General features: G+C 35.6%; 2 protein-coding genes across 2 annotated transcripts; one reads left to right on the forward strand and one right to left on the reverse strand.

The window, feature by feature from the left end:
- The first annotated feature begins 4862 nt into the window (after nt 1–4862).
- On the forward strand, nt 4863–11604 carry nudt21 (nudix hydrolase 21). Its single transcript, XM_083551527.1, has 7 exons — nt 4863–5157; nt 5380–5580; nt 7824–7887; nt 8547–8636; nt 9477–9552; nt 9633–9747; nt 11231–11604. Exons 1-7 carry the CDS (start codon nt 5039–5041, stop codon nt 11250–11252), a joined length of 687 nt encoding a protein of 228 aa, XP_083407653.1. The 5' UTR covers nt 4863–5038; the 3' UTR covers nt 11253–11604.
- Nucleotides 11605–13363: 1759 nt separating this feature from the next.
- Nucleotides 13364–26736, reverse strand: hsf4 (heat shock transcription factor 4). The gene is made up of 13 exons (XM_083551590.1): nt 26386–26736; nt 24250–24358; nt 23169–23296; nt 22918–23042; nt 21880–21955; nt 21714–21781; nt 21059–21158; nt 20301–20419; nt 19947–20129; nt 19764–19863; nt 17646–17711; nt 17358–17503; nt 13364–15877 (listed from the first exon to the last, which is right to left on the reverse strand). The coding sequence occupies exons 1-12, from the start codon at nt 26509–26511 to the stop codon at nt 17405–17407; spliced, it is 1299 nt and encodes a 432-aa protein (XP_083407716.1). The 5' UTR covers nt 26512–26736; the 3' UTR covers nt 13364–15877; nt 17358–17404.
- Nucleotides 26737–27704: the final 968 nt, after the last annotated feature.

The raw sequence follows: 27704 nt of genomic DNA on the forward strand, positions 1-27704 counted from the left end.
TGGTATTTTCTAAATATAATAATAAACGTGAATCCACTGTGTTGTTTTTTGTTAATTTTGCTCGCTTGGGGGTTTGAATTTAGCGGTAAAGTATTATGTGTTAGCGGCCGGAGCAGCCCCTTTAAGAAGATAGCGGATGAAGGTAAGACAGTGACCGAGGCATCTTAACATGCATCAAGAGTGAGTCATAGACAGATGTGGTGGAGAGAATCCGGTAATTTTCCAAAATAAAACATGTTCAGAATCAGATAATAAATAAAACGGAAATAATGTAAGTTATGTATTCTTTCTGTGCGGCCCGGTAACAATTGACCCACGGACTGGTGCCGGTCCGCGACCCAGGGGGTTGGGGACCACTGCTCTAAATTATACAACATAGCAGGTCTCACAACAGTCCTATAAACTTTCCCTTTCACTCTTGCATATACGCTTCTATCACAAATCACTCCTGCTATCATTCTCAACCTGCACCCTACTCTCACAACAAACAACAATATCACCCGCAAACATCATAAACCAGGGAGACTCCTGTCTGACTTTGTCTGTCGAACTATCCATCACCACTGCAAACAGGAAAGGGCTCAGAGCAGATCCCTGATGCAGTCCAGAAGTATAGAAGTATTAATGTAGTAATGATTATAGTGTATGTGGAATTTTTATGGTCATACCTAAGTTTTCACAGTTTTAAAGAAAGGCATAACATTTTTTCCAAGGATTTGTTCAAAACTATTTTCACTATTTGCTATTGTGGCTAAAATGTAGGAACTTAATATTAACTTCTTGTTTATTTAATGTTTTTATTGGATCAATTTAAATAAAATTAATTTGTTATAAATAGTATTGATTAAATTTGAAACAGAATTTTTTTTACTTCTATCACATAAACAAATAAAAAATAAACAAATTAATCAGACAATTTCCTGACAATTAAGTGATATCCCCACAGCTGTGGTCTTGACCAGAGTTAAAATTAATTCCAGAGTTCTCTCAGTCTGAGATGAAGACAAGACATAATCCAAATGTGGTCGAGACCAAGACAAGACTGAAACGTTAAAAAAATAGTCACAAACTATCAAGACAGGTCTCAAGTGCTACAACACTAATAAGCACAAGTTTATTATGTATATGTTTGATTTAGAATATAGTAAGTCATTTAAGACCAATCAAAATGAAATCTCTGCAACTAAGACAGTTACTTATTTTAATAAATCATTAACTTAAAGAATAATGCAAAAGTTTAACATTAAATTAAATTTAAATGTTATTAATTAAAAAAAAAGTGTAATTCAAACTTAGATAAAGGATACATGTTACCTCATTTTAAAAGCTGATTCAGAGTAACATATGTCTATTTTGAAAGTCAGGAAGGTGTGGTTAAATGGCAGTTCTAAACAATTACCAATGTTTTAGGCCACTCCACTGTGTTTAACTGGTGTGCAGAGATGGTACACAAACCATTTTTTGAGTTAAACTAAAGATACAGTATGTAAAATATTACTACTGAAAAAGGAAAAGTGCTCCCTTTAAATGTTCACTTGAATAAAAGTACAAAAGTATTTGCCTTCAAATGTACTTAGGTATCCACAGTACTATGATTTATTATGGCTACAATGTTCCTATTATCATTTTTGCCACAAGACTCTTACTCAATTAACTCAGTGAAAAGACCCTAATGTTACTGTTAGCACACCAATCTATTAATAAAAAGCTATAAATTAGTGAAACACTCATTGATATTTGAGAAAAAGCTACTTAAGTAAAATTACATTTACTCTGTTACTGTCCACTACTGCTGATGTGGCATATTACACAACAGCATGCTTCATAACACAGTCCAACTTATAGATAATATTATTGCCAACTCTTTAATTATCAAATTTTAACAATTTGTTGTTGCAAAATCCATTTAAAAAAATCACCATTATGAAGCAGTGTTTATTGCACACGGTCAGCCACAAACTCTTGGGAGAAGATACGGCTAACTAATAGAAACAGCATTATTCAGCTCCTTACATTTGTCATTCTTCAACACACGATGCATAAAAAAATTATAGTGCTTAGAAGAAAAAAAGTCTAATCATTAAAAACCTAACAAATTTTGACAGTTAAATAAAAGAGCTAGGGCAATAAAACAATAAATCAGAAACAGTAGCAAATATTTTACAATGAAATGTGTTGTAAAATCAGTCACAAGTAAATAACTACAAATCTAACTAATCAAATTTTCCACTATGTATATATACAAACTGCAAGATATATAAAATCTGTTTTCCTGTATAATCATTTATTTTATGTCCACATGCTGACTATTGCTAAAAAGTGAATTTGCATATATTTAATAGCTCATTTTAATTAGATATTCTAATTAATATTAACATTGCTAAGCCATGAAATATAATATAAAATAGAATATATAGAAATAGAATATATCTTGATAACACAATCACTGTGTTTATTTACAGTTAATTAAAAAGCTTAATTACGGACAGCTTACTACCTCTATCATTTTTGTCTGTTTTCTTGACATAAATAATACCAGTTCATTTATGGTACATTGGTTATTGTGCCTAAAGATGGCGTCTTTGCCGTTCTTTACCTACTTAACAATCATTAACAGGAAATTGTTTAGTGTTATTATTTACACTTAAGTCAAGTCAAGTTTTTTTCTATAGTGCTTTTCACAACAGACATTATCTCTAAGCAGCTTAACAGAATTGAACAGTTAAGGTGAACGATGTGTATTTATCCCTGATTAGCAGCCATGGTGACTGTGGCAAGGAAAAACTCCCTTAGATGTTATGAGGAGGAAACCTTGAGAGGAACCAAACTCAAAAGGGGAACCCATCCTTTATTTGGGTGACATATTAACCACATCACATCTTGGACATTTGTGTTCATGTTTTTAAATAAACTGTTAAATTTCTATCACTGTAAGATATTTATGTTTGTAAATACCCTTTTCTTTACCAGTTCCTTGTAAATACCCCAGTTGTATACCAGTTGTTTTCATATTTACTGAGGTGTTTACACCAAACTAACATGGTCACTGTAAAGTGTAAAACACACATTCTGGACTTTTCAATTATTAACAGTATTATACTTAAAATAAGGACATAGTTACTTATCACAAACATGAGCCAGCTAGTTTGTTGCTAATGCTCTCTGTTAATGTCCACTGGCTAGCTTGCTATTGTCTACTCTAGATGCTGTGCTGCAATTTCTGTTCAGAAATTATGCTGGAATGTTTAGGTTTACTAAAGTAGAAAAGTATCAATAGTAAAAGTTACAGTGAAAATAACCTTTTATGAGCTCTTTTATTTATTTATTTATTCCCTTTTTTTTTTTGCTGCTGTGACATGGAAATGTCCCCTCTGTGGGACAAATAAAAGTATATCTTATCTTATATTTATATGCTGTAAAATTTTAATTCAATTTAATCTTATTTGCATAAGTTTTAACAATGGCCATTGTCCCGTAGCAGTTTCACTGATTTAAATAGATTACAAATGTACATTTTAGCAAAAAGCAAAGCAAACAGAATACATGCTTTCATAAACACATTGATAACGTCACATGTTAAATATAGTCTCTGACGCCACCTAGTGACTACAGGGGACCTTTTGGAGCATGCACTATGTGCTTGGGTTACTTTCCCCTGCATCTGTAAGCCATGTACATGAGTTTAACTTGTCATTTGCTAGTTTTAGCACAGGGATAGATGGAGATGAACTAGAGTATTGTGATGCTCAAATTAGATTGTAATTAAAAATCTGAGTTTACATATGCAATATACAATGACATATATGAACTGTTTAAAATGTATCTTCACTCTGTAACCCTGTCTCATGTTCAGCATAAAATAAAATGTGGAAAAATCGTCTTTAACGTGTGACAAGTGATTTTTTTCTTATACTTTTCAGGTGTCAACAATCACAATTTCTGGATAGCCTTCATCCTAGAACAGGGGTGCACAAACATTTTCCTATGAGGGGACAAAAATCTAACTTTTTAGTTAAGATAAAAGGGCTGTAGGCCACAAATAAATACTTTTTAAAAAATATTTACAAATAAATAGAAAAAAATTACTCTGTAATGTACTTAAGCAGGTTTGTTTTTAAAATTCTAGTAGTGTACCTTATACGTACAAAGAAGAACAGTCGAATATATTTTACAGTAGAGATCAATGCCTAATTCATTGACCTTTAATAAGAGACTTGAAGGTGATCCTTATTTTGTATCCTTAAGTTTAACAAAATGCATGTGTTCTTTTTTCTTCCCCTCTCTCTTCTCATATATGTTGGGCCAACTCAAGTCACGACACCCAAACTTTTTAGGCATCTGAACTAGAAGGTCGCCTCCTCTAAGATGGCGACGCCGTTTACGTGTCTCATGCAGTCCACAGACCCTCTATTATGTCCTACGATGCTAATTAATGAGTTTTTTTGGTAACTGTTTTATGCGCAGTTCACTCTGTTAAGTATCTATTCACCCTTAAATAAAAGCGTCTCATGCACGCATATTCTTCTGTGCTCTTTATTTACTTCACGTGTTGGCGCATTCTAATGACGTCACATACACAACATGTAATTCTTATAATCACATCCTGCAGACCCTATATAACATATTGTAACAGTAACCACCTTGCAGACTAAAGTAACTCGGTTGTATCATCTTTTATATAAATAAACCCCATCTTGGGCTATCAATTAAATAATTTGCATATATCATATTTAATATCAGGCACTTTGTAAACCAGTAAAGAACACTCCAGGCTGCTTTTTTTTTTTAGCTAAAGTTGGTATTCCTGTTTCCATGGTGTTAACGTTAAACTTGGCCCGGTGTCGTAAACCAGGAACTGACATACCTATGCCGGATGTAGTTTTACGGCAAAGTGTGGTGTTTTCGTTTTGCCTGTGATACAAACTCCTTCGTGGAGCACCCCTAACCATTTTGTTCATTTTTAATATTATACTAAAAAAAACGTTGGTGCACGATAGCGTAGATTTGTAAAGTACATACTTTAGTTATCTAAGAAAGCATGTCAGTTGTTCCTCCAAATCGCTCGTCTACCGGCTGGCCGCGCGGAGTTAATCAGTTCGGAAACAAATACATTAGCCCACCGGCTAAACCTCTAACCCTGGAGAGAACCATCAACCTGTGAGTTGCTTTGCTGAAAAGCGTAGTCTTGTTGCAATTGTGCGGTATATTAGATAAAATGATGTATATTAGTTTAAAGGCCACGTTGCTTTACAGAAGAAATCCATATAGATTATTTAACTAATATTGCACAGACAACGGGGACGGTAAGCTATTACCAGAACGGCTAATTAGCCGAAAGAGCCTGTGTTCCTTTTTTTAATGCAAGGTGTTTTGCTCTAGATATCCTCTGACCAATTACACGTTCGGAACAAAAGAGCCCCTGTATGAAAAGGACAGTTCGGTGGCCGCCAGGTTCCAGCGCATGCGCGAAGAGTTTGAGAAGATTGGGATGAGGCGCACGGTGGAGGGAGTGCTGATCGTACACGAACACAGACTGCCTCATGTCCTTCTGCTGCAACTGGGAACCACCTTCTTTAAACTGTAAGTCAGCGACATAGCAAGTGTCTTATCATTTGTCATATTATATGCTGTGCCGTTTACTACAATTTAATACACACTATAATAAAAAATTTATTTGTCATATACACAATCATACAGAGTACGACATGTGGCGAAATGCTTTTTACGACTGTCCAACATGTAAACATGAAAAATAGGATATAAGGATAAAAATAGTATACGAATAAATAAAAAAGTTTTTTTATATATATATATATATATATATATATATATATATATATATATATATATATATATATATATATAAAATATTTATTTATTTATTTTTTGCACATACACACGATTGCACAGAAAGGGATGGATATGTGTGACAGAATCCAGTGTGATTGTCCTTAAAGTGTCCAGGTGACATAAAGTGACCCTGGGATGTGCCAGTCTTAAGTTAAAGTGACAGTCCAGAGTTAAAGTGACATAATCAATAGTGCAAAAGTAATTGTGCTGCGAAAGAAAAGTGAGACGGAGAGGTCCAGGTACTAGTTGCTGGGTGTCTCCTGGATTAGACACCGAATGGCCTGCAGGAAAAAGCTCCTCCTCATTCTCTCTCAATTGCTTTCAAGGAGCCGAAGCGCTTCCCTGAACGCAACAGAGAAACGAGTCTGTTGTTGGGATGGCTGATCTTCCTGGTCCGGCACCACATGCTGTAGATGTCCTGCAGGTCAGGGAGCTCGGTGCGGATGGTACGTTTAACTGAATGCACCACTGTCTGGACGGCTCGTCTGTTCTGCGTGGTGCTGTTCCCGAACCAGGAACGCTACCCGTTAGAACGCTCTCAATGGTTCAGGTGTAGAAAGTCTTTAGCACCTGAGAGGGAAGTTTAAGTCCCTTAAGCGTCTCAGATGGTACACACGCTGCTGGGCTTCTTTACCAGGGTGTTGATGTGACAGGACCAAGACAAGTCCTGTGTGATGTGAACACCTAGGTACTAGAAACTGTCTACTCTCTCCATTGGGGTCCTGTTGATGTTTAGCGGGTGGTATGACCGCTCCTGCTTCGTGCTGAAGTTCACTATCAACTCCTTAGTCTTGCTGACGTTCAGGAGAAGATAGTTCTCCTGGCACCATCTCTCCAGGTTTTTAATCTCCTGTAGGTAGGCTGTCTCATCGTTGTTGGAGATCAGGCCTACCACAACAGTGTCATCAGCAAACTTGATGGTGGTGGAGTTGGAAGTGACCACACAGTCATGTGTGTACAGTGCATACAGCGGGCGATGAGGTGTGTTCACCCACCCGTACGGCTTGTGGTCTGTCTTTCAGGAAGTTGAAGATCCATTGACACAGGGGTGGGCTGAGTCCCAGGAGTTTTTAATAATTATGGTGTTAAATGCTGAACTGTAGTCCACAAACAGCATTTTCGCATACTGCCCTTTTCTGCAGTCCAGGTGGCTAAATGTTGTGTGTAGATGATGTGCAATGGCGTAATCAGTAGAGTGGTTCTATCGGTACAAAAACTGTAAAGGATCAATGTGAGTAACTTCCCTAACTTTTGCTTGCAAAGTTTGGAACGCATAATTATCTTGAATGTCTTTATATCCTGTAGCATTACACATTTTTACTCACTGGAATTCAGGAACGCAAACATGATCCAGCATGACCGTGACCCTGAGCACAAACATAGCTCCATGAAAACATGGATTGTCAAAATTGGTGTGGAAAAACCTGAGTGTCCTGCACAGAGCTCTGACCTCAACCCAACCTTAAGGATGAACCGGAATGGCATTCCAAATGAGTGGAAACAGAGGTAGTTCACTGGTTCAGATTTTCTAGTTCAAAATCCCAGCAGTACCTCACTGCCACTGCTGGGTCCTCGAGCAAAGCCTTCAGTTGCATACACGTAAAAATAATCTCGCTGGATGAGAGCATTTGCAGAATGCTGTAAATGTTAGAGTGGATTGTATTCTGTAAGGAAAACTAAACACGGATTCTAATGTACAGCAAGCACAAATAAGAGTCCATATACTTTTGGGTTAGGACAGAAATAGAACTGGAGATTTCTGTAGAGCAACAGATGTAAAGTGACTGTAAAAAACAGAGTGCAATCACGTTATATAGTTTTGAAATCTACAGGTTTCCATTGCCGGAAATATATAACTCTGTTGCAAAGTTCTAGCATTGCATTTAAACATTAAAATTCTGAATACACTGACAGACTTTCCACATGCCTCTACATTTATAACCTGATACACTTATGTGAATATATGCTTTCAGCCCTGGTGGAGAGTTAAACCCAGGAGAGGATGAGGTAGAGGGCTTAAAACGGCTGATGACGGAGGTATTGATTATGCTTTATTTTAATCCAACCTTGTTCTGGGCTCTGTATAATAGATGCTTTAATTAAATGAAATATGGAAATTAATTCTCTCAGGATCTTTGGGGTTTGTTAAATTGTTTGTGATGAAGTATGCTACATTGCAGGTGAAAGGCCTATAGGCCTAACTCTTAAAATTCTGTAAAGCTGCTTTGAGACAATGTCTGTTGTGAAAAGCGCTATAGAAATAAACTTGACTTGATTATAGAGGTTGGAAATCAAAGTTATTTTGTTTGACATTGTGGGCAAACACCTTATTCACATTACTCAGTTTAAACACTGGGTGTAAGCAGTGAAGTTTGTTTTAGCAGTGACGAACACAATATGATGTCAAACATTTAAAAACATTTGACAGTCAGTGTAAAGCTTAAAAAAATGTAACATATAAAACCAAAATTTTAAGGAGTCAGAAATGTGGAATAAAATAATCACTCACTATACAATCTACCTTTATTGTTTACGCTGAATGCATACTTATTTATTTATTTAATTAAAATGACATAATTTCTGTTGCATTAATCCCTGCATAGCAAAACAAGGCACAGTCTTGGTGCAACAGCAATACTTAAAAATGATTAATTTAGCTTCGAAGCTTCGCTGACAAGGACATGTGCTTTGACTAGATCTTGGGGCGTCAAGACGGCGTGAAGCAGGACTGGGTGATTGATGACTGCATTGGAAACTGGTGGAGACCCAATTTTGAACCGCCACAGGTTAGTAATCTGTCCCCTTTGTCATCTGTATGCACCACACTGAAATATATTTAAATATATATGAATATAGTTCATTTACCGTATTTTCCAGACTATAAGCCGCTACTTTTTCCCACACTTTGAACCCCGTGGCTTAAACAATGAAGCGGCTAATTTATGGATTTTTCCTGGGTTTTTCCCGGTTTTACAAGCTTCAAGCCAAAAAACTGAGCCCATAACAATAAAACAATGAAATTGCCGAACGGGTTCAGGTAAACCAATTAAATTCTTTATATTAAATCAGATGCACTCCCACTGAATCGGGCCGCACCACATCATAAATATGGATGAGGTTCCTCTGTTTGACCTGCCGCTCACTCGGACTGTCAACAGGAAATGCGAATCATTCATCATGCTAAAAACAACCGGGCATGAAAAAAACGCACTTCACCTGTGTTCTGAGCTGCATGGCATCGGGAGAAAAACTTCACCGATGGTGATTTTTAAACGCACGACGATGCCAAAAGAAAAACTGTGAGAGAAATAGTTGTGAAAGGAAGGAGGAAGACAGTGAACAATGACTTTCTTGGTAGGCTACTGTTTAGATACAAGCCGTGTTACAGACACTGTCTTTCGTTAAAGCCTGTGTAAAGTTAATTAGTTTCAGTGTAGACACCTGCGGCTTATAGACAGGTGCAGCTTATTTATGTTCAAATTAAAAATCTTTGTCAAATTCAGTGGGTGCGGCTTATATTTGGGTGCGTTTAATAGTCCTGAAATTACAGTAATAAGAAATCAACACTCATGAATTATTCTTTTAAATATATATATATATTTTATTTTTTATTTTTATGTCTTTAGTACCCCTACATTCCAGCTCACATTACTAAGCCCAAGGAACATAAGAAGCTGTTCTTGGTTCAGTTGCAAGAGAAAGGTAAACATGTATTTAGTTCTTTTTAACTCCATGTATATGCAAATGTGACTACTTATGTTTGATTTGTGGTTGTATTCCAGCTTTGTTTGCAGTACCAAAAAACTACAAGTTGGTGGCAGCCCCCTTGTTTGAGCTCTATGACAATGCTCCTGGATACGGACCAATTATATCCAGCCTTCCTCAGTTACTCAGCAGGTGAGAGGCCAAAAAGTTGGTGTCAGTTGTGTTGTGTCGATGACAGTATCAATATCATTGCTCTTTAGTTTAGCAAGTCTTTATTAGAAATAAATGCATTACACTTTTTTTGGTGTCTGTTTTATAGCTTTTAAATTAGAATTTATTGGCCTTGTTTTACATTGTTGATTACCTCATTTTGGCTATAATGCACAACTGTAGCTTAGAATGAACAAAACTGGTTGTTTGAAATTTGAATTTGGTGATCCAGCCAGACAAGCATAACTACTGACCAGGTACACAAGGGTTAAACTAATAATAATGCAAAATGTAAAAATATCTCATGTAATCACACTGATTGCGATTACATGAGAATACATGCAATAATTCACGAAAACATGCAATAATTCATATGCCAAAGAAAAATTAGTTTTCCAATTTAAAACAATTTTTATGCACTTATTACACAGTTAAATAAAAAGTACAAAATTAGTGGACCACCATCAGTAGTCATCAATGAAACCTCTGGAACTTGCAAATGTGATTTGTTAGGAGATTGGAAACAGACATACACTACATGGACAAAATTATTTTGACACCTGACTTTCCAGCCATATGTGGTTCTTTCCCAAATTGTTATCGCAAAGCTGAAGGCACACAATTGTATCGGGTGTCTTAGTGTGCAGTAGCATGAAATTTTCCATTCACCTAAACTAGGAGCCCCAAACCTGTTCCAGCATGACAATACGCCTGTGTACACAGCAATTTATGAAGAGATGCTTTGCATTAATTGGAGTGGAAGATATCTAATGCTATAGAGCTCTGATTTCAACCCTATTGAATGCCTTTGGAATGAATTGAAATGCTGACTGCACCCCAGGCCTCCTCACCTCACCTACATCAGTACCTGACTTTACTAACATTTTTGTGTCTGAATGAGCACAAATCTCCACAAGCACACTCCAAAATCTAGTCGAACATCACCTCAGAAGAGTGAAGGAAATTATAAGAGCAAAATGTGGAATTTGATGCTCAAAAAGCACATACTATACTTATGACCAGGTGTCTAAAAACCTTTTGCAATACAGTGGTCCCATGCAAATTTTGGACGCACTCCCTATGGTACCTTAGTGAATTCATCTAGACATTGTCGCTTTTACAAAATAATGTGTTTTAAAAAGTTTGTATCAAATTTCTTAGTGAAAACATACTTTCAAATCTTATTCCTAACGTTTCTAAACATTCGTTCCTGCTGCGAATTTCCACAAATTTTAAGATAATACACAACTTGCTGTTAGTTTGGTTCCAAATGAGAACCTGCAAATTTTCCAAACCGCGAATTATCGGAGGTTGACTGTAGGGTGTAAATGAGTACTCCACCAGTGTGTGTAGTTCTGCAATCTAAAGTTTTTGTACCACACATCTGGATAGGAAAAGCAATAGTCTACCAAAATTGACACGCATGGGCAGAATATTGCTAAAATTTGTTTTTCCTCTTGAACAGATTTAACTTCATCTACAACTGATGGGCATGCAGTCCAGAAGGCTGTCTCTGTGAGTGCAGTCAAAGAATACATAGACTGGAATAAATGGCTCCTTTCTATGACCTGAAACCAGAAAAGATTTGGCTATAGTCCAATCCTGTTTTGAAATGTCATGTAATTTTCATGTTTTTGTCCATTTAGGTTTTGTCATCACTGCATTGTAATTTTTTAGATTTTAGTGTTGAATTACTTCTTCATTTACCAAAATAGCTACATTTTATGTTCAGTCACATGTGGATGCAATGGCTTTAGTCAATAAAATGTGATTCAAGATTAATTTTTTTTTTAACTTGTTCCGTTTTATAATAAATTTTCATTGTAAAAAAACAAAAAAGAACTGATTTATCTGATTATTTAACTTGTGAGTCAAATTAGGGGTTGGTTTGTTTTCTTGTTTAAATTATATAGTACTTTTCACCTTCCCACAAGTATTCTTTTAGTTCAAGAAAAAGTTTGTTATGTGACCTGTTGGAGGGATGAGGAAATAAACAGTCACAGTTGTTTTTGAAAAAAAGAAAATGAAAAAGATTTAAAGCCAAATGTTTGATCTGCTACTTTTTATTATAAATTATGCAGGAAACTAATGTACCGTAATTTCTGGACTATTAAGTGCGCCAAAATAGCAGCCGCACCCACTGAATTTGACAAAGATTTTTATTTTGAACATAAATAAGCCTACCCTGAAACTAACGAAAAGATTTACCGAAAGACAGTGTCTGTTACACGGCTTGTATCTAAACAGTAACCTACCAAGCAAGTCATTGTTCACTGTCTTCCTCCTTCCTTTCACAACAATTTCTCTCTAGAGTTTTTCTTTTGGCATCGTCGTGCGTTTAAAAATCACCATCGGTGAATCTTTTCTCCCGATGCCGTGCAGCTCAGAACACAGGTGAAGTAAGTTTTTTCATGCGTTTTTTCATTTTTCAATCATTTATCACGAATAATTCACATTTCCTGTAGACAGTCCGAGTGAGCGGCAGGTCAAACATCAGAGGAACCTCATCCATATTTATGATGTGGTGCGGCCTGATTCAGTGGGAGCGCATCTGATTTAATATAAAAAGTTTTATTGTTTAACCTGAACCTGTTCGGCAATTTCATTGGTCTAATGTTATGAGGCTCAGTTTTTTGTCTTGAAGTTTTTGAAACCGGGAAAAACCCAGGGAAATCTATAAATTAGAGGCTTGGTTGTTTAAGCCGCGGGGTTCAAAGTGTGGGAAATAAAAAGTGTGGGAAGTAGCGGCTTTTAGTCCGGAAAATACGGTGTCTGTTGATCATGACTAAAAGTTCTATACTAATCTTATGTTTGTGTAACACATTATTAGCTTGTTAATTGCATTATTTTTAAAGAAAAAGAAAAAAGCATAGAGACACTAATACATTTCTTTGTTTTGTCCTCAGCAAATGTAGTGTCCAATTCCACAATCACTACATGCATTTTCATAATACTTTCAAGGGTGAGTGCATTCCTATTTGTTCTCCTTATGTTTGGCAAGCATTTATTTGCTGGTCATAGCACTTGTTTAGCAGTCTAGTTTTATACCCAGGTAAATCTTTTAGTTTCAGAATAAATCACCAATACAACTGGAAAGTTCTTTATTAATTGTTTATGCAGATCTGATTAGTGGAACTGAATTTGAAATAGGGCTAGCTCTATTTATGCTAAGAATCTTTGAGCATCCTTTGAGTAACAATACTGACTTGAAAATCTTGTCAGCGTGACTTGGAAATGTACATGATTGGAACACAAATGACTGTTCCCTGGGACAGCAGAATTATCCAAAACAATAGCTTTACATATAATGTGCTGTTTCAATAAGTTATAATAGTTCTTTCTTAATCTAACTAAACTAGTTGGGGTAAAGGTGTTTGGAAAATTGATAAAAAAAAAAAATAAAAAATCAATATAGACGGAAGCTAAAAAAAAACAGTTCATAAAATATGTAGGTAAAGGTACATAGTTTCAACAGCTCATGCAAAAATGTACTAAATGCCTCTTCACTTATTGGATCTTCCGACACACATTACACAACAAATTTATTTCAATTACTGATCTTTTTGAGTGATTATTAAAATAATTCAGCCACAAGGAATCGTGCCAGAAATGTTTTATTTCAAGAAATAATGCTCGAATCCAAAATATCTTTCATTTCAGTAGGCATTGACCTGTATTGTCCAGTATTATGTGAACATGGGTCAAATGACACAACACTTTACTAATACCAATTACATACAGTAAAATAACAGTGTGAAAATATAAACAGCCCTGGATTTTTTTAAACAGCCCTTTCATTAACGAATCATTGTATCAAATATGAATTCAGCAAGCATGAATCATATTTGACCATTTTGATCCAATATAATACATCCATTAATTACAAGTGCAATTTGTCACATGAAAAAGAAAAAAAAATCTAGAAAAAAAAATTAAGTTTATAGTAAGAAAAATATTTTAGTAGAAAAAAAACCAAACGATGAAAACCTCTTACAGCTGAACAGTTGTAATAAACATAAAAACAATCCTTAGCAAAATAAAAATACAATACTTGCTATTTCTAATACAGTAACCATTCTTAGTGCAATTATTATACCAGCCATGTTTTTAACAAATGTCAACACAGGTTTTTGTATGTTTTCATCTGCAAAATAGGCAGCAAAAATGTATTTTTATAATACTAAATAATGAGGTTTGATCAAACTAAAAAATCAAACTTACACAGACATGTACCATAACTACTGAAATCAAGCATACTGTATATCATAGAATCTGATACCTCTGTTTCAATTACAGGTATATTGTTTGCTACAGAGTAGACAGATTTGTGCAAAAAGAAAAAAATAATGAGATTTTAACCAACCCAAATGTGAGGTCCACACTAAAACTCCTTAAACGTCACACATTTATATAGACAAACAGATTTAATAATATTTATTTCTATTATAATTCTAATGATATCAAATATAAATATAGTATGCTCCATCAAAATGAAAATATTTAAATGTATATTTTCATTTAAATATAAAAGGGGGAAAACCAGCTCCACAAGCAGTAACTGCAACACATAGTAAAGTGCATTCAGATATGGATCACATTCTTGTACAGTAAAGCATATACCCACAATGACACCGGTGTGGTCACTTCAGCAAAGAAAAATATCCCACAACTAAGGAAATTAATTGGGCTAATGGAATTCTGCTTCCTAAAATACAAATTTGCCTAAGAATTCAACATGATCCTTTTGCATTATACTATTTATTATGAATTTCAAGGTGGGTTTATAAATGCACTAATTGCAACAAATGAGAACACCCTAAGTGATAACAGCCGTACATTGATTCATCATGTTCATTTGTTTATCTTGTATTGGAGCAGTTAAAAATGGTGCATTTAGTACAATTGTCTTATACTGACCACTGTTGTTCAACATGGCACCTCACGGCAAAGAACTCTCTGGGAATTTGAGAATAAGAATTGTTGCTCTCCACAAAGATGGCCAGGGGTATAAGATTAGTTCACCCTGAAACTGAGTTACAGAACAGTGGCAAGGGTCATACAGAGGTTTTCTAAGACGGGTTCCACTTGGAACAGGCCTCACAAGGGTCCATCAAAGAGGTTGAGCCCTCGTGCTGTGTGTTAGGTGCAGAAGCTGGTTTAAAAAAACAGACACATGAGTGCTGCCAGCATTGCTTTAGAGGAAGGTCTGCTTGTCAGGGATCAGACCATAGGGTGCACACTGCAACAAGTCGGTTTGCATTGCCGTCTTCCCAGAAAGGAAGCGTCTTCTGAAACTGGCTCACTAAAAAGCCTGCATACAGTGTGCTGAGGAAAACCTGTCCAAGAGCATAAATTACTGGAACCATGGCCTGTGGTCTGATGAGATTAAGATAAACCTGTTTGGCTCAGATGGTGTCCAGCATGTGTGTCAACTCCCTGGTGAGGAGTTCCAAGAACATTGTGTTTTGCCTACAGTCATGCATGGTGGTGGTAGCATCATAGTCTGGGGCTGCATGAAAGCTGCTGGTACTAGAAAACTGCAGTACATGGGGAAAACATAGATTCCAACATATACTGTGACATTCTGAAGTAGAACATGATGCCCACCCTTTAGAAAACTGGGCCAAACAGCAGTTTTCCGACATAATAACAACCCTAAACACCAAGATGACAGCTGGCTTGCTGTGAAAGCTGAAGGTGAAGGTGATGGAGTGGCCAAAGAGAAATGCCATGCGTTTAACATCCAGCAGCTCTGCGATGTCATTATGGAGGAGTGGAAGAGTATTCCAGCAACAGGCAGTGCTGGATAACAGTGGTGCTCACACAAAATATTTGTGAAACTTTGGACACAGTTTTGACATGTTCACCTAGGGTGTACTCACTTTTATTGGCAGTTATTTAGACAATAATGGCTGTATGTTGAGTTATATTCAGAGGACAGTGAATCTATACTGCTGTACATTGACTACTCTAAAATTTATCCAAGTATAATTTCTATAGCATTGCCCTTTCAGAAAAATGGTTGCTGAGATGTGGGGGTGTACTCACTTTTGTGAGATACTTTATATGTACTGGAAGTATATTAAAGAATACTTTCCCCTCAATGTATACCCTGTACAAATAAAAAAAAGTAAAATGTAAAGAAGGTAAAATAAAATAATAAAATATAAAGAAGGAAGATGGAAATCTGAACTGTCCATGCACTCGCTAGATACATTTACACAATATCTGCAAGAGAGCAAGAATGCTCATGAACTAAACCAAACTGTGTGTCTGTTTATATTTGGCAATCTGCAAGATTTAATTCAAATTAGCTGAACTACCTCTTTGTCAATTCACCTATTTCTGAGCACAGGGTTGCTGTAAGACAAGAGCATCTGCTGCCTGATTCCCTCCAGCCATTTACAGTGCTCATGTGACTACATGAACATTATTTGCAATTTTGCACCCCCTTGGTGTTCAATGTAGGAAACCACCCTAGTATTGTCTGCCCACACTGATATGTACGTATGTATGAGCCACATAGGGGTTGCCGAAAATGGCACTAGCCACCCAGTTCAGCAGACACGCACATATGGTGATGTCGATCTTTGTTCTCCTCTTCCCTTCCCTTTTAGTATTTTTTTTTCATGTGCCATACTCAACTTTTTTTTTTTTGTGTGTAATTGTGATTATTTTCTATAGGACTTCATGATGTATAATCAGGAGCACCATCTGTCTTGTAACTTCCTTCTCTAGACTGTCTGCATTGCAGAAAATATAGATGGGGTACGCATACCCTTAAACACTTTGGGTGCTAGAGAACAGGGAATGATTCTGAATAGGCATGTCTCTCCATTTATGTCTGTGTTCCACCCCTGTGTCTGGGAGTGGTGGTAGACACTGCTTAACCAAGGAAATTAGCAATTTCTTTACATTTTCCCAGGCACCAGTGGCAGTTGGTGCTAAGTGGCTTTACCAGTCTATGGCACTTGAACAGCCAAACTTCCCTTCTTATTCATTTCTAACAGACCAAATGACTTGGAGTCTCTTGGCATAGAAATTATATCTTAGAGGGTCAAAATCAATTAAACAATGTTGTTAGTAAAATAAATTACATGTGAATCATATATGCTTTGCAAAGCAGTGTGTCAGTTCTTTTTGGATTTGCCAACAATGCTTCGATCTGTTGTACTACTATCAAGGCCAAGAGTCTCTATACTGGCATTGATTTCACCCCTATGGTTCTGGCATCTGCCATTGCAGCGATAAAATCTTGCACTCTAGAACACAAATATTATGTAAAACATTTAGGAAACTAGTACACCATGGAATAATGCACTAACTTAGGCTGATATACCACAAATTCAGTCAGAAATAATACAGAAGAAAAAAGCCCTGACAGCCTGGAATGTAAGGAAATAGAACTGCACAAAATAAGCATCTTGAATTCTACTGAGTACAGGGAATGCCATGAAAAAACATTTAGCAGATTCCTCCCTTCCCCAAACCAGGACATCTTATTTTAACTCAGTGTTGCAACATATCCAGACAATGCTGTCACCTAGAATTAAAGCTTTTCAAAATAAAATGGTCTGAACAGCAGGCGATACCTGATGGTCTAGGAAGAGGAACTAGTTCCAGATGCAATCTCAGGGTCTTACTGTTCCTTACATCCATCAGCATTGCACACTTCACTCTCCTGGCTCTGGAACACATACTGAGACATAGCAGCAGGGACAAGAATGTTGGCCAACTCCTACACATACAGTACACAGATAGACAAGATGGTACAACTCACTAGCTGAATTCAGTGGGAACAGATTATTAAAATCATAGTATTTCATTCAGTTTTAAAGGCCAATATTTTAAGATGATCTAAATCAGAAAGAATCACTCACGGATTTAAGATTTTGATCCATCTCTGTAAAGTTCCACTCATTCATGGGCATAGTAAAATTGATTGTCTATAAAAGATTAAAGGTATTCAGGATTAAGCATATTATTTAATTATACAGTAAAAAAAAAAAGTATTAATGCAAGAACATTATCGTTTTGATTAAGCAAACTGAAAATTTAATTTCAACAATTAAATATTTTCAAAATTAAATTTGATTATTATGTAGTGTATTATTTGGTAGAATTTCTAAAAAAAATTCAAGTAAGTTCTGAGATATCAACTTTTTTGTTTATTTAAAGGTAGGATTGTTTGTAAGAACGAATAAAAAAAATACATGATTACTGAGTCATTGGACAAAAAAGCCCACTCTATCATGCTGAGTCACCCTGACAATCCTGCAATAGTAACTCATGGTCATCTTTGTCAGTGGTGTCAGGTTGAAGTTGGTTGGAACTTTTTATGCATGAATGCAGAAAGTGTCATCAAGGCCAATTTTAGTCACAAAAGCAGACTATATTGTGGAAAAGGGAGATGGCAGCCAATCAGAAGAGAGTAAAAATAAACAAGCATGCAATTTAGAGCTCATTAAAAACAGTCCATCTGAAATACTCAAAAAAGTATTGGAACAGCAAGACAAGTACTTTAGTTTTTTGATATACGCTAAAGATATTTGGGCTTGAAATCAAAAGAAGAATGTGACGATATACTTGAACAACTGATCAGAAATATTGGAACATGTGACCGACAGGTGTTTCTTGTTGCCCAGGTGTTAGATTAATTGCTTAAACTTATCCTGTTATGTCAACTTGGCAAAAAAAAACCATAAAAGGAAAGAAACCAATGGTATATTATCAACCAGACATCAAACATGCAGGCGAAGGAAAACAGCAGTAGTTGATTGCAGAAATATTGTGAGTGCTGTGAAGAAAATAGCGGCCAATAACATCAACAGCTTAAAAGAAACATTCTGTCTACCAATTTACAGAGAAATGTATTCGATATAATCGGGACGAATGTCATTATACAGCAGGTGGATAACTTAATACACACTGTGAACACCACAAAGTACTCCAACATGGAAAAAACATGGAAAGCCAAGTCAATCACCAGACCTTAATTCAATTGGCATTTCACCTTCTGAAAACACAAATGAAGACAGAAACCTCCCAAAACAAACAACAGATAAGGGAAGCTACAGTACAAGCCTGGAAAAGCACCACAAAAGAAGAATTAACACTTTAGTAATGTCAGTGAGTCACAGGCTTGATGCAGTTATTGCAAGCAAGAGATATACAACCACATTTTTTCTTTAAGACTATCTGGTTAAATACTTGCTGACCTACAAATGGGGTGGTCTTCCACCAAACATGCTATGTTCTAGGTTTTAACACATACAGATATAAATATCAAGAAATGAAACGTATCTAAAGCAGTGTCTTAGAAATAATGGTGGTCTTGCTGTTCCAATACTTTCAGAACTGACTAAATAAAATATGTTCAAAAATATGCCTTAATTTGATAAAAAATACAAAACATAAGTGATCAAAATATATGTATTTATTACATAGAAGGTGAGAAGAAATGATATTCATCTGATGTATATTTCTTTGTATCATTAATAGCTAGAGATTTAATGAAAGCCAGCAAATTAATAACAGGTTGTGGGATGCTTTGTACTTTTGTATCTTGGTTATACAATGTATTTTGTCTAGTATGCTAAAACTCATTCACTCATACCTAGCATGTGTCAAGGCCAAACAGAACAGAGCACCATTGTCTGTATTTTAGTGTTTAGCTAGCAGGATAAAATGACCAGTAAACTGTAGTGAATGGCCAGCATAATATTTCCAAATAATACTTTGATTTGTTATAGATTTGTTGATAAAATTATATATCATTTAATAAAGTTTCATTTAAAATACTAAACTTAAAAAGCTGACTAATTTAAATTTTTTTGCCTGAAAGTGTTTGGTTGCCAAATACCAAGAATGTAATGAGCTCAACAAGCTTTGAGCAGTGTCACCAGTTAAAAAATCCACCCAAAAAGTGGTGTTTGATTTTAAGTAATTAGTATAGTTACCAATTACTTTTTATTTATGTGCCTATATGTTGTACCTACATCCACATTAGACTCTATACACTGATGATGGTTTCTCAGTAGCAGCTGTAATTCTTCAAAGCTCATGTCCACATTTTCAACAGCTTCAGAAGTTTCAGGCCTAACACACATGAAACACAATATTAGGTTGTACTTAATAATATACATTTATTTAAAGCAAACATATTCATTTACTGCCTTAACTTATCCATGGTCCTCTTTGCCCTCCTCTCTCCAGGGCCTGATCCTCTTCCTTCTAGGACGGATTGTACCATGGCCAAGGGGAGAACAGGTGGTTCATTACACAGACCACATGAAACATCCTCACTCCACCGGTGCACACCTGGACTGACTGGCTCTTCCTTAATAATCATTGGATATCTTTCCCTATATGAACAGGCAATATAGCAATGTATAATAATGCACTATCTATTTAACACAAAATTAGTAAATAACATGACAAATACAATGATATATGTTAGCTTCTTAAAATAAACAAACATTTTTCACACTTGAATTCTATCTAAGATAATATTTCAAAAGAGCAAATAAGTGTACCGTGTTTCCTCTATTTGAATAGCCATTGCAGTAGGCTGTGATATGTCAGTTACATTGGAGATGATTGGCCCCACTGTCATTGTGTTGCTAGTGGAACAGGAGGCAGCCTCTGTGGAGGGCTGACAGTAAAAAAAAACTGTCAATTGGCAACGCATACATCCATTATTGAAAGCATTATGGAAATTAGAGACAGTTTGTGAATTTAAAAAATTCATTTACGAGTGATATTTAAAGCATAAACATACAAGGACACTGTCATACTATATAAAGAGAAAAAATATTTCAAACAAATAGCACATTTTTGTTCACCCTTTTCCCATTATATCTAACAAGAGTGAGGAACACTTGGATAGGATATTTGACATTCATCCCTTGTTAAGCTTTTATTCTTAAGTTTGTGCACGTGGACTCAAAGGTCATTGCAAAAGAGGGACATTTAATGAAGTTCAGGTTTATATTACTGTCCAGGCTTCTTTTCTGTGACACTTACAGAAAGCTTTTCATTTAGATACTTTACAATTCTTTTAAAAAACCTGTTGTTTAGAAATTTTACAAATTACACATTTAATTTATAAACCTGTGCCATATGTCAAAATTATTATTATTTTAATTATGCTTACTAGTATGCAGGGATTTTAGTAATTATTATACATTTTTTTAAAATAATAATTTACATACACATTATCACAAAAAGTATGGTTTTGATAAATCCTTTGAATATTCTCTATTGCTCATACAGTACATGCATTTTACATTACCGAATGGATGTAGAAGGCCTCTTGTATGGACTCCATGGACTGGCCGTGGCTAAGCTTAGAGGTAGGAGGAGAGGTGGAGCCATCATCTAACATCAGAGGCCTTAGGAATACGCAGATAATCAGGAACAACACACAACATGGAAACATCTAATGTTATTATAGGTTTTATAATAGTAATAATATTTTGTTTCCATGGCATGTTCATCATCAAGTGTCTCTCAGATATATGTTTTATATCAGCTTGAATTAACATGTTTTTTAGAACAAAGGGTAAAAAGGATTATCGTGAAGTGTTTTACTAGACCACGTCCTCCCTCTCACCTGATTCATTTTCACAGGTCACCCTAGCTGACGGTGCATCTCTTAATAGAGGGTAGAGGGTCATGTGCTGTGGTTCAGGGGGTTACTGTGTGGGTGTGGGCCATAGAGCTCAGTAGATCTGATTCAGCATTCAGCTCCATTCAGGTCAGCCAAACAAGTGAATTGTGTCACCTGACCAAATCCAGCTGACCTGGCCATTTGCACAGCTGTGTATGTTAGACCTGTATGTGTTGATTTAAGTTTTTTGTTGTCTTTTGGTGAATGTGTGTGTGTGTGTGTGTGTGTGTGTGTGTGCATGGGCAAGTATCAGTCTTACATGAGAATGTTTACTCACAATTTTCTCTTAATCCCAACCGTGCTGGGGGTGCTCGCCTGCATCTGGCTAAACAGGAACTGAATCAGCTAATAATAAAACCAGAGAGTGATTCAAGCTTACTGAACTGCATCAAACACCTAAGTGTCCACATTCTTCATCTTATGTTTTTTTTTTTTTTTTTTACCTTGTTCATCACTTTCTGTTGCTGTGTGTGGTTCTGTCTCAGAGATACCACCTCCCTCCATAATACTTCATTCTGCCTACACAAACAGAGAGATATTCAGTTAATGCTTAAATAAATTCAGATTTATCACAGCTTTATCACAGTCCACTGCCAATGAAGACACACCCATTGATCTACCCGAGGGTCCAGTACATGATCAATGCACATGACCTTCACTGCAACCAACTAAAAGGTCAGGAGAGTTCTATTCAAACAGCATGCACAAAGCATAGGCTCAATAAATAGACAGCCAGAGTAGGTGAAGAATGATTGAATGTAGGTAAAGGGTCGAATCTTTTTGAGGTAAAAACTTATTTTGGTATTATAGAGGAGAGTGCAAACATTAATGCATTAAACTTATAGAAGTCTTCATTCTCCTGAAGAATTTCCCATAGATTAAATTCATTACTTCTAAATCAATATTATTTGAAAAGATCAGTAAAAAAGCATTTTGTTAATTTATCCTTTTACTTTTCTTTATTGTGGTTACAGTGGCAGCAAGCTGAGAAGGTGAACCCATACACCTCTATCCCTGGTAACACATTCCAGTGGAATGTGATCCTTTGGAATCACAGAGTTTCCTGTTGAACTCTGGAAAATAATATATTTAGTTAGTCCATGGGCTCCGTTCATTTCATTCATCCATTCAAGGTCCAGGAACCAGGATCAGGGGCATCTTTGTATGGTGCCCAAAGCATCTCATCTAGCTCTTTTCAATTTAGAGAAACAGAAGCTCTGTCCCAAGACTCTGATTGCTTAACTTCTCACCCTAATTTCTGCTGCCTCTACTTGGAAAGTTATTCGTTCAGTCACATCTCATAACCATAGGTTAGGAAAGGGGTTGTAGGCTGACTGGTAAACCCATAGTTTTGTCAGCAATCTGAGCTCCTGCTTCACCACTACAGATCACACATAAGAGCTAATTATAAATTCTAATCACATTCAATATGTGTGTGTAAAATAATTTGCAAAACATTTGGAAAAAAAAAAGGTTTTTACTGTTTCATATCATGCATCTGGCACTCCACATTCTCTTGTTGACTGCGAAGCACCTGTATTTCATACAGAAGCTTGCTTAAGTCCTCCTGCCTGAATTTTGTCTCCTCACTTTTTACAATAGACACCTGGTAGAGAAAACACACAAAAAATGAACAAGCTAGAAGAATCTGCATGTCATACATAAAAATAAAAGCACTGTGACTATGTTCAACACTAATTTGTGTTTGTGTATAGCCATGCATTAGTCATACCTTGCGTTTGATGTGTTCTAGCAGATGCTCATGACCTTGGAGGAAGTATAGGTGCTGAAACTCTGTATCATCTCTCTCCGGCTTCACCAGCCCACTCTGTTCTATATTCACCACCTTCCTGAAGCCATCTAAAACAATTTAAAACATGCATACACACATACATACATTTGGATGTGCATAATACATGTTATTGTTTGTTTAATTATAGGTTTGTGTGGCATATTTGCTACAGCTTGTGTAGTTATTAGAGACTTTTTTGTTTGTTTTATTGTAAATACACTAAGGGCAACTAAGAATGCTAATTATTGCATTCAGATTTCTGATATAAAACTTTGTTTAATATCAGAAGCTGCTGTTTAAAATTCCTTCCAAAAATTCAACTCAAGTCAAGTCAAGAAGCTTTTATTGTCATTTCAACTATATATAGCTGACGCAGTACACAGTGAAATTAAACAACGTTCCTCCTGAACCCTGGTGCTACATAGACAACATAGAGCTACATCACAGAAAACATAGAGTTAAGGACTAGTAAGTGTCCTCGCCACATAAAGTGCATCGTGTGCAACCTGGTGCAAACAGTGCAAAGACAAATACACAAAACACAAAATAGTGCCGCCAGTAAACCTGTTGTATATTACACACTGTGGTGTGTAAAAGAGTAGTGAGTACAGGAGTGAACATTGTAATTAAACAAAAATGTAAACAAAATGTTGTACAAAAGAGCAATAGCAGCAGTCAAAAAAGATGTGCAAAAACAGCATGTAAACAGTTTGTAGTAATGAGGTGATGTATTTATGAGTGGTGCTGAAGACATGGATGTGTGAAGTGAGTACGATTGTGTCCAGGTTGTACAGATCAGTCACACAGTTGTGTGTGTGTGTGTGTGCGTGAGTTTCAGTTCAAATTCAGTTCAAATTATAGAAATTTTCACAGATTTTACAAAATAGGAATGATGTATAGATTTCAGTTGCTATACTTTTTGTTGAAATACTGCATTATGGCTATATTTATAGTTAAGTGCAATTTGACCTGTCAAGAGACAAATTGGTTCATTTCTGTTATGCTGTGTAAAAGTACATACACATGTTGAGTTGGCGCACGAAGCTGGCCATGTTGTTGTGCTTGAAGTATTTGGGTAGAACCTCTTTGGCGAATCTGCCTTGGTCAAACACATGGAAGCTGGTACCAGTCTATGTAGAAGACACCAAGCCAAAAAAAAAATGTGTGTATTAATTCATTGCCTAAAATATTAATTGAAATGATAATTTTCTAGGCAAATGTCATTTCACTTTAAATACATTATTCATTTAAAATATTTGTTTTTAATCTACTGTAGTTTAAGATACATCATAGCTTGTTATTAAACTTCTAATATTAAACTGATATTAAACAATATATGATCTGATTTTTAATTTATATATGTTCAGTTGACAGACAGAGAGAACACAAACTTTCTGCTACAGACACACTACGGTGAAAAATAACAGATTTGTTTTCACTTTGAAGGTGTTGACAAGCAGTTTCCTACGATTTATAGGGTTATGTATGTTCATGGAATTATGAATAAAGTGTATGAATTCTCAAGTATTTACAAAAGGATTGAACAGGCTTTATATTATGCTTTTTTAATGATCCGGAAAACGATTAGATTTAAAGAATATTTAAAAAATGAGCAAACTGGATTAATAGTAAAGCCTAAAAAACTTCTTAATGTTCCATTTATCCCTGGTTTCATTATGAGCAATTGTATACAAATTCTCTAGTGAGCAGAGGCCCAACATGACTAACACTTACTTCTGGCCAACCATTCAACTGTCCAGTCCACACCACCAGTAATCTGTTTGATATAATTGTCTTCATTTTGGGTGCATGTGACTGTGAATCAATACACGTTAAGGTCCCAAGATTACCTGAATATGTGTCATCATTTAGATGCTTAAGTGCTTAAGCTATAGCTGACTACGTATTAATTATAAAAAGTGCATTCACAATTTATTTTAATTGTAATAATGTATATTTTAACTGGTTTATCAATCATTTACATTAGAAACCTGAATTTAAGACCAACATCTTCATAGAAATCAATGTATATGTAAGGCAATGTGATATTTGTCATGCTTTTAACAGGACTTTCCAAGGCAGAAATGTTGAGAAAATGGTTAATTTTTAATGTGATTTCTTAGTCAAACACAAAAATGGTAAAAAAACAAAGCTTTTATTAAACTACATAAGTTTAATAAAATACATAAGTTTAATGCACTTTATTATGCACTTTATTAACATTTGTAAGGATGTTGTTCTGCATATGAATTAAATGTCACTATTGTTTTTAATCTATTATGTGCTAATACTACCAGTTTATATAATCTTATAATATACATTTTTTTTCTTTTACTTTTTCTTCACATGGCTTTTCAGAGAACATTCAATTCAATTCAATTCATTTTTATTTGAATAGCGCTTTTAACAATGAACATTGTCTCAAAGCAGCTTTACACAGATAATGTGGTGATTAAACGTAAATATGTTCTTTGTAAGTATGTTTGTCCCTGATGAGCAACTGAAGATGGTATACCTTCCTCAACAGTAACACGTATGTAGGTAATAATACCAGGAATTTTACATAAGATTTTATCTTAAATGATTACATGTAAAAAAATAAGTTACTAAATACCAACCCCCTTTTTTTTTTTTATCTTGGGTTCATTTATTAACTTGTTATCAGGTCATTGGGCTGCATCAGTTGAGACAGATATTTCTATGACCAAATAATGACTAATTTTGTACGCACAGACATTCATTTGAATCATTATTTAAACTTTGTGAATAGAGGATATATATATATATATATATATATATATATATATATAAGGGAATCGCCATGTTCATAGCTTTTCCACGAACAGTTCACTGCAGTAAAAATAAACAAGCGAATGGTGGCACAAAAGGTCTCAATGGTGTATTTGTTTAATACTTGCTTGATTTTTTGACCAATGATTGTTGTTAAGTAAAAGCTTAATATTTGTGATTATAGACAGAATCCATTTAATGTCTATATCAGGTTTTTTATAAGTAAGAAGCTAAACTATAAAATGTACTATAATTAAAAAGCATTTCACTGTATGTTGTACCGTGTATGTATGTGTATGTGACAAATAAAATTTGATTTGATTTGATAATTCATATGTATATTTAATATCAAAAGGGGCTGACTCACAGTGCTCCAACAGATAAGATGGTTGGTCTCTGGGTCTTCCACTAGCGTCCACAGCTTGGTGAGAAATGCTGGCACATTGTTGGCATAGCCTCCATCCACACCTATGGAACCCGGTGACTCCTGCATATCTGTGCTCACCTTGCGTCTTGGGTTTCTGTACTTGAGCAGTGCGCATATAAATGTTCATTTGCTACTCAGGATTTGTCAGTCCATCTCTGCTCTCTACCCTCCTAAGCTCCTGATCCTGTTCCTGTCCCTTTCTATGTATCTCTTGCTTGCTCCCTCTCTCTGGCTCAGTCATCTTGTGTCGTCCATGCAGGCTTGTGTCAGCAAAAAAAGAGGATGCAGCCTCATCACCACCACTCCAACAAAAGAGGCCATAGGAACAATGCTTGGTTGTACAAAACCTAGAATAATGCTGCACTGTTACACCAAACACAATGCTCCAACAAAACCTGTGTATGAGATTGTTGTGTGAGTAATTTGTGAGTCAGAATTGCCTTTTCCTCTATTCAGGCCTTAGAAATATAATTTTGATATGTTATTGATATTTATATTTAAATACCATTTCTTACCTGCAACATTGGTATCTCAGTAAGTAAAGTCCCTTGAATATAGGCAAATTTAATTGATTCCCTAATTAGATTAATTATAAACATAAACAAGATTAATCCTGGACATTTCGCAAACATTCAAAGCTTGCAATTGTCTAATTTGTTTGACATACTTTTGCTTATTTAAAGCATTTATTTCTCGAAAGAAGCAAAATCATCTGCCAGAAAAATGAGTTTCTAATAAGAGAACATTTGTGGCTTTTGGCAGATTTTCTTATCCAGAGCAACTTACATTTATCTAATTTAAAGGACTGAACTACTATAGTGTTAAGGGTCTTGCTTAGGGGCCCTGGAGTGAATGCTTGGTACCAAACTTATGACCTTTGGAGCCCGAAGTCCAATGCCTTAACCAAGTTCAGTAATTGTTTCTAAAAAAAGGATTAATGTTTGTAAATTGGTAATTTTATCATTATACAACATTAAGTCTTCAAATTATCCTCACTTGCTAAAATGTTTTGCTGTGTTCTTTATGTAAAGAGCACATCACATCCAGCAGAGGGAGCTGTCCTCAAGATTGTTATCAAAATGTACATCTAAAAGTAAAGAATAGCTCACTCAATCTGTCATTGTTATAGGAAAAAAACGTTTGCAAGAACGTTGTTAACTCATCTAATTTTCCTTTTTAACACAGTGTATAAAATATCCCCTACTCTACTGGTAACTCTACTAGAACTTGGATCTAAACCAAAGCCTGACAACATAGTT

This window comes from Silurus aristotelis (assembly GCF_946808225.1).
Source record: "Silurus aristotelis genome assembly, chromosome: 10".
Lineage (NCBI taxonomy): Eukaryota > Metazoa > Chordata > Actinopteri > Siluriformes > Siluridae > Silurus > Silurus aristotelis.

What these genes read in the sequence shown, in the direction of transcription:
- nudt21 (XM_083551527.1), top strand. Translation starts at nt 5,039, where the DNA reads ATGTCAGTTGTTCCTCCAAATCGCTCGTCTACCGGCTGGCCGCGCGGA. An exon ending in CTGGAGAGAACCATCAACCT is followed by an intron (nt 5,158 to 5,379) that starts GTGAGTTGCTTT and finishes GTTTTGCTCTAG; the next exon opens with ATATCCTCTGACCAATTACA. An exon ending in CTTCCTCAGTTACTCAGCAG is followed by an intron (nt 9,748 to 11,230) that starts GTGAGAGGCCAA and finishes CCTCTTGAACAG; the next exon opens with ATTTAACTTCATCTACAACT.
- hsf4 (XM_083551590.1), bottom strand. Translation starts at nt 26,511, where the DNA reads ATGCAGGAGTCACCGGGTTCCATAGGTGTGGATGGAGGCTATGCCAAC. An exon ending in ATCTTATCTGTTGGAGCACT is followed by an intron (nt 24,359 to 26,385) that starts GTGAGTCAGCCC and finishes TCTTCTACATAG; the next exon opens with ACTGGTACCAGCTTCCATGT. An exon ending in AACAGAAAGTGATGAACAAG is followed by an intron (nt 21,782 to 21,879) that starts GTAAAAAAAAAA and finishes TTTTATTATTAG; the next exon opens with CTGATTCAGTTCCTGTTTAG.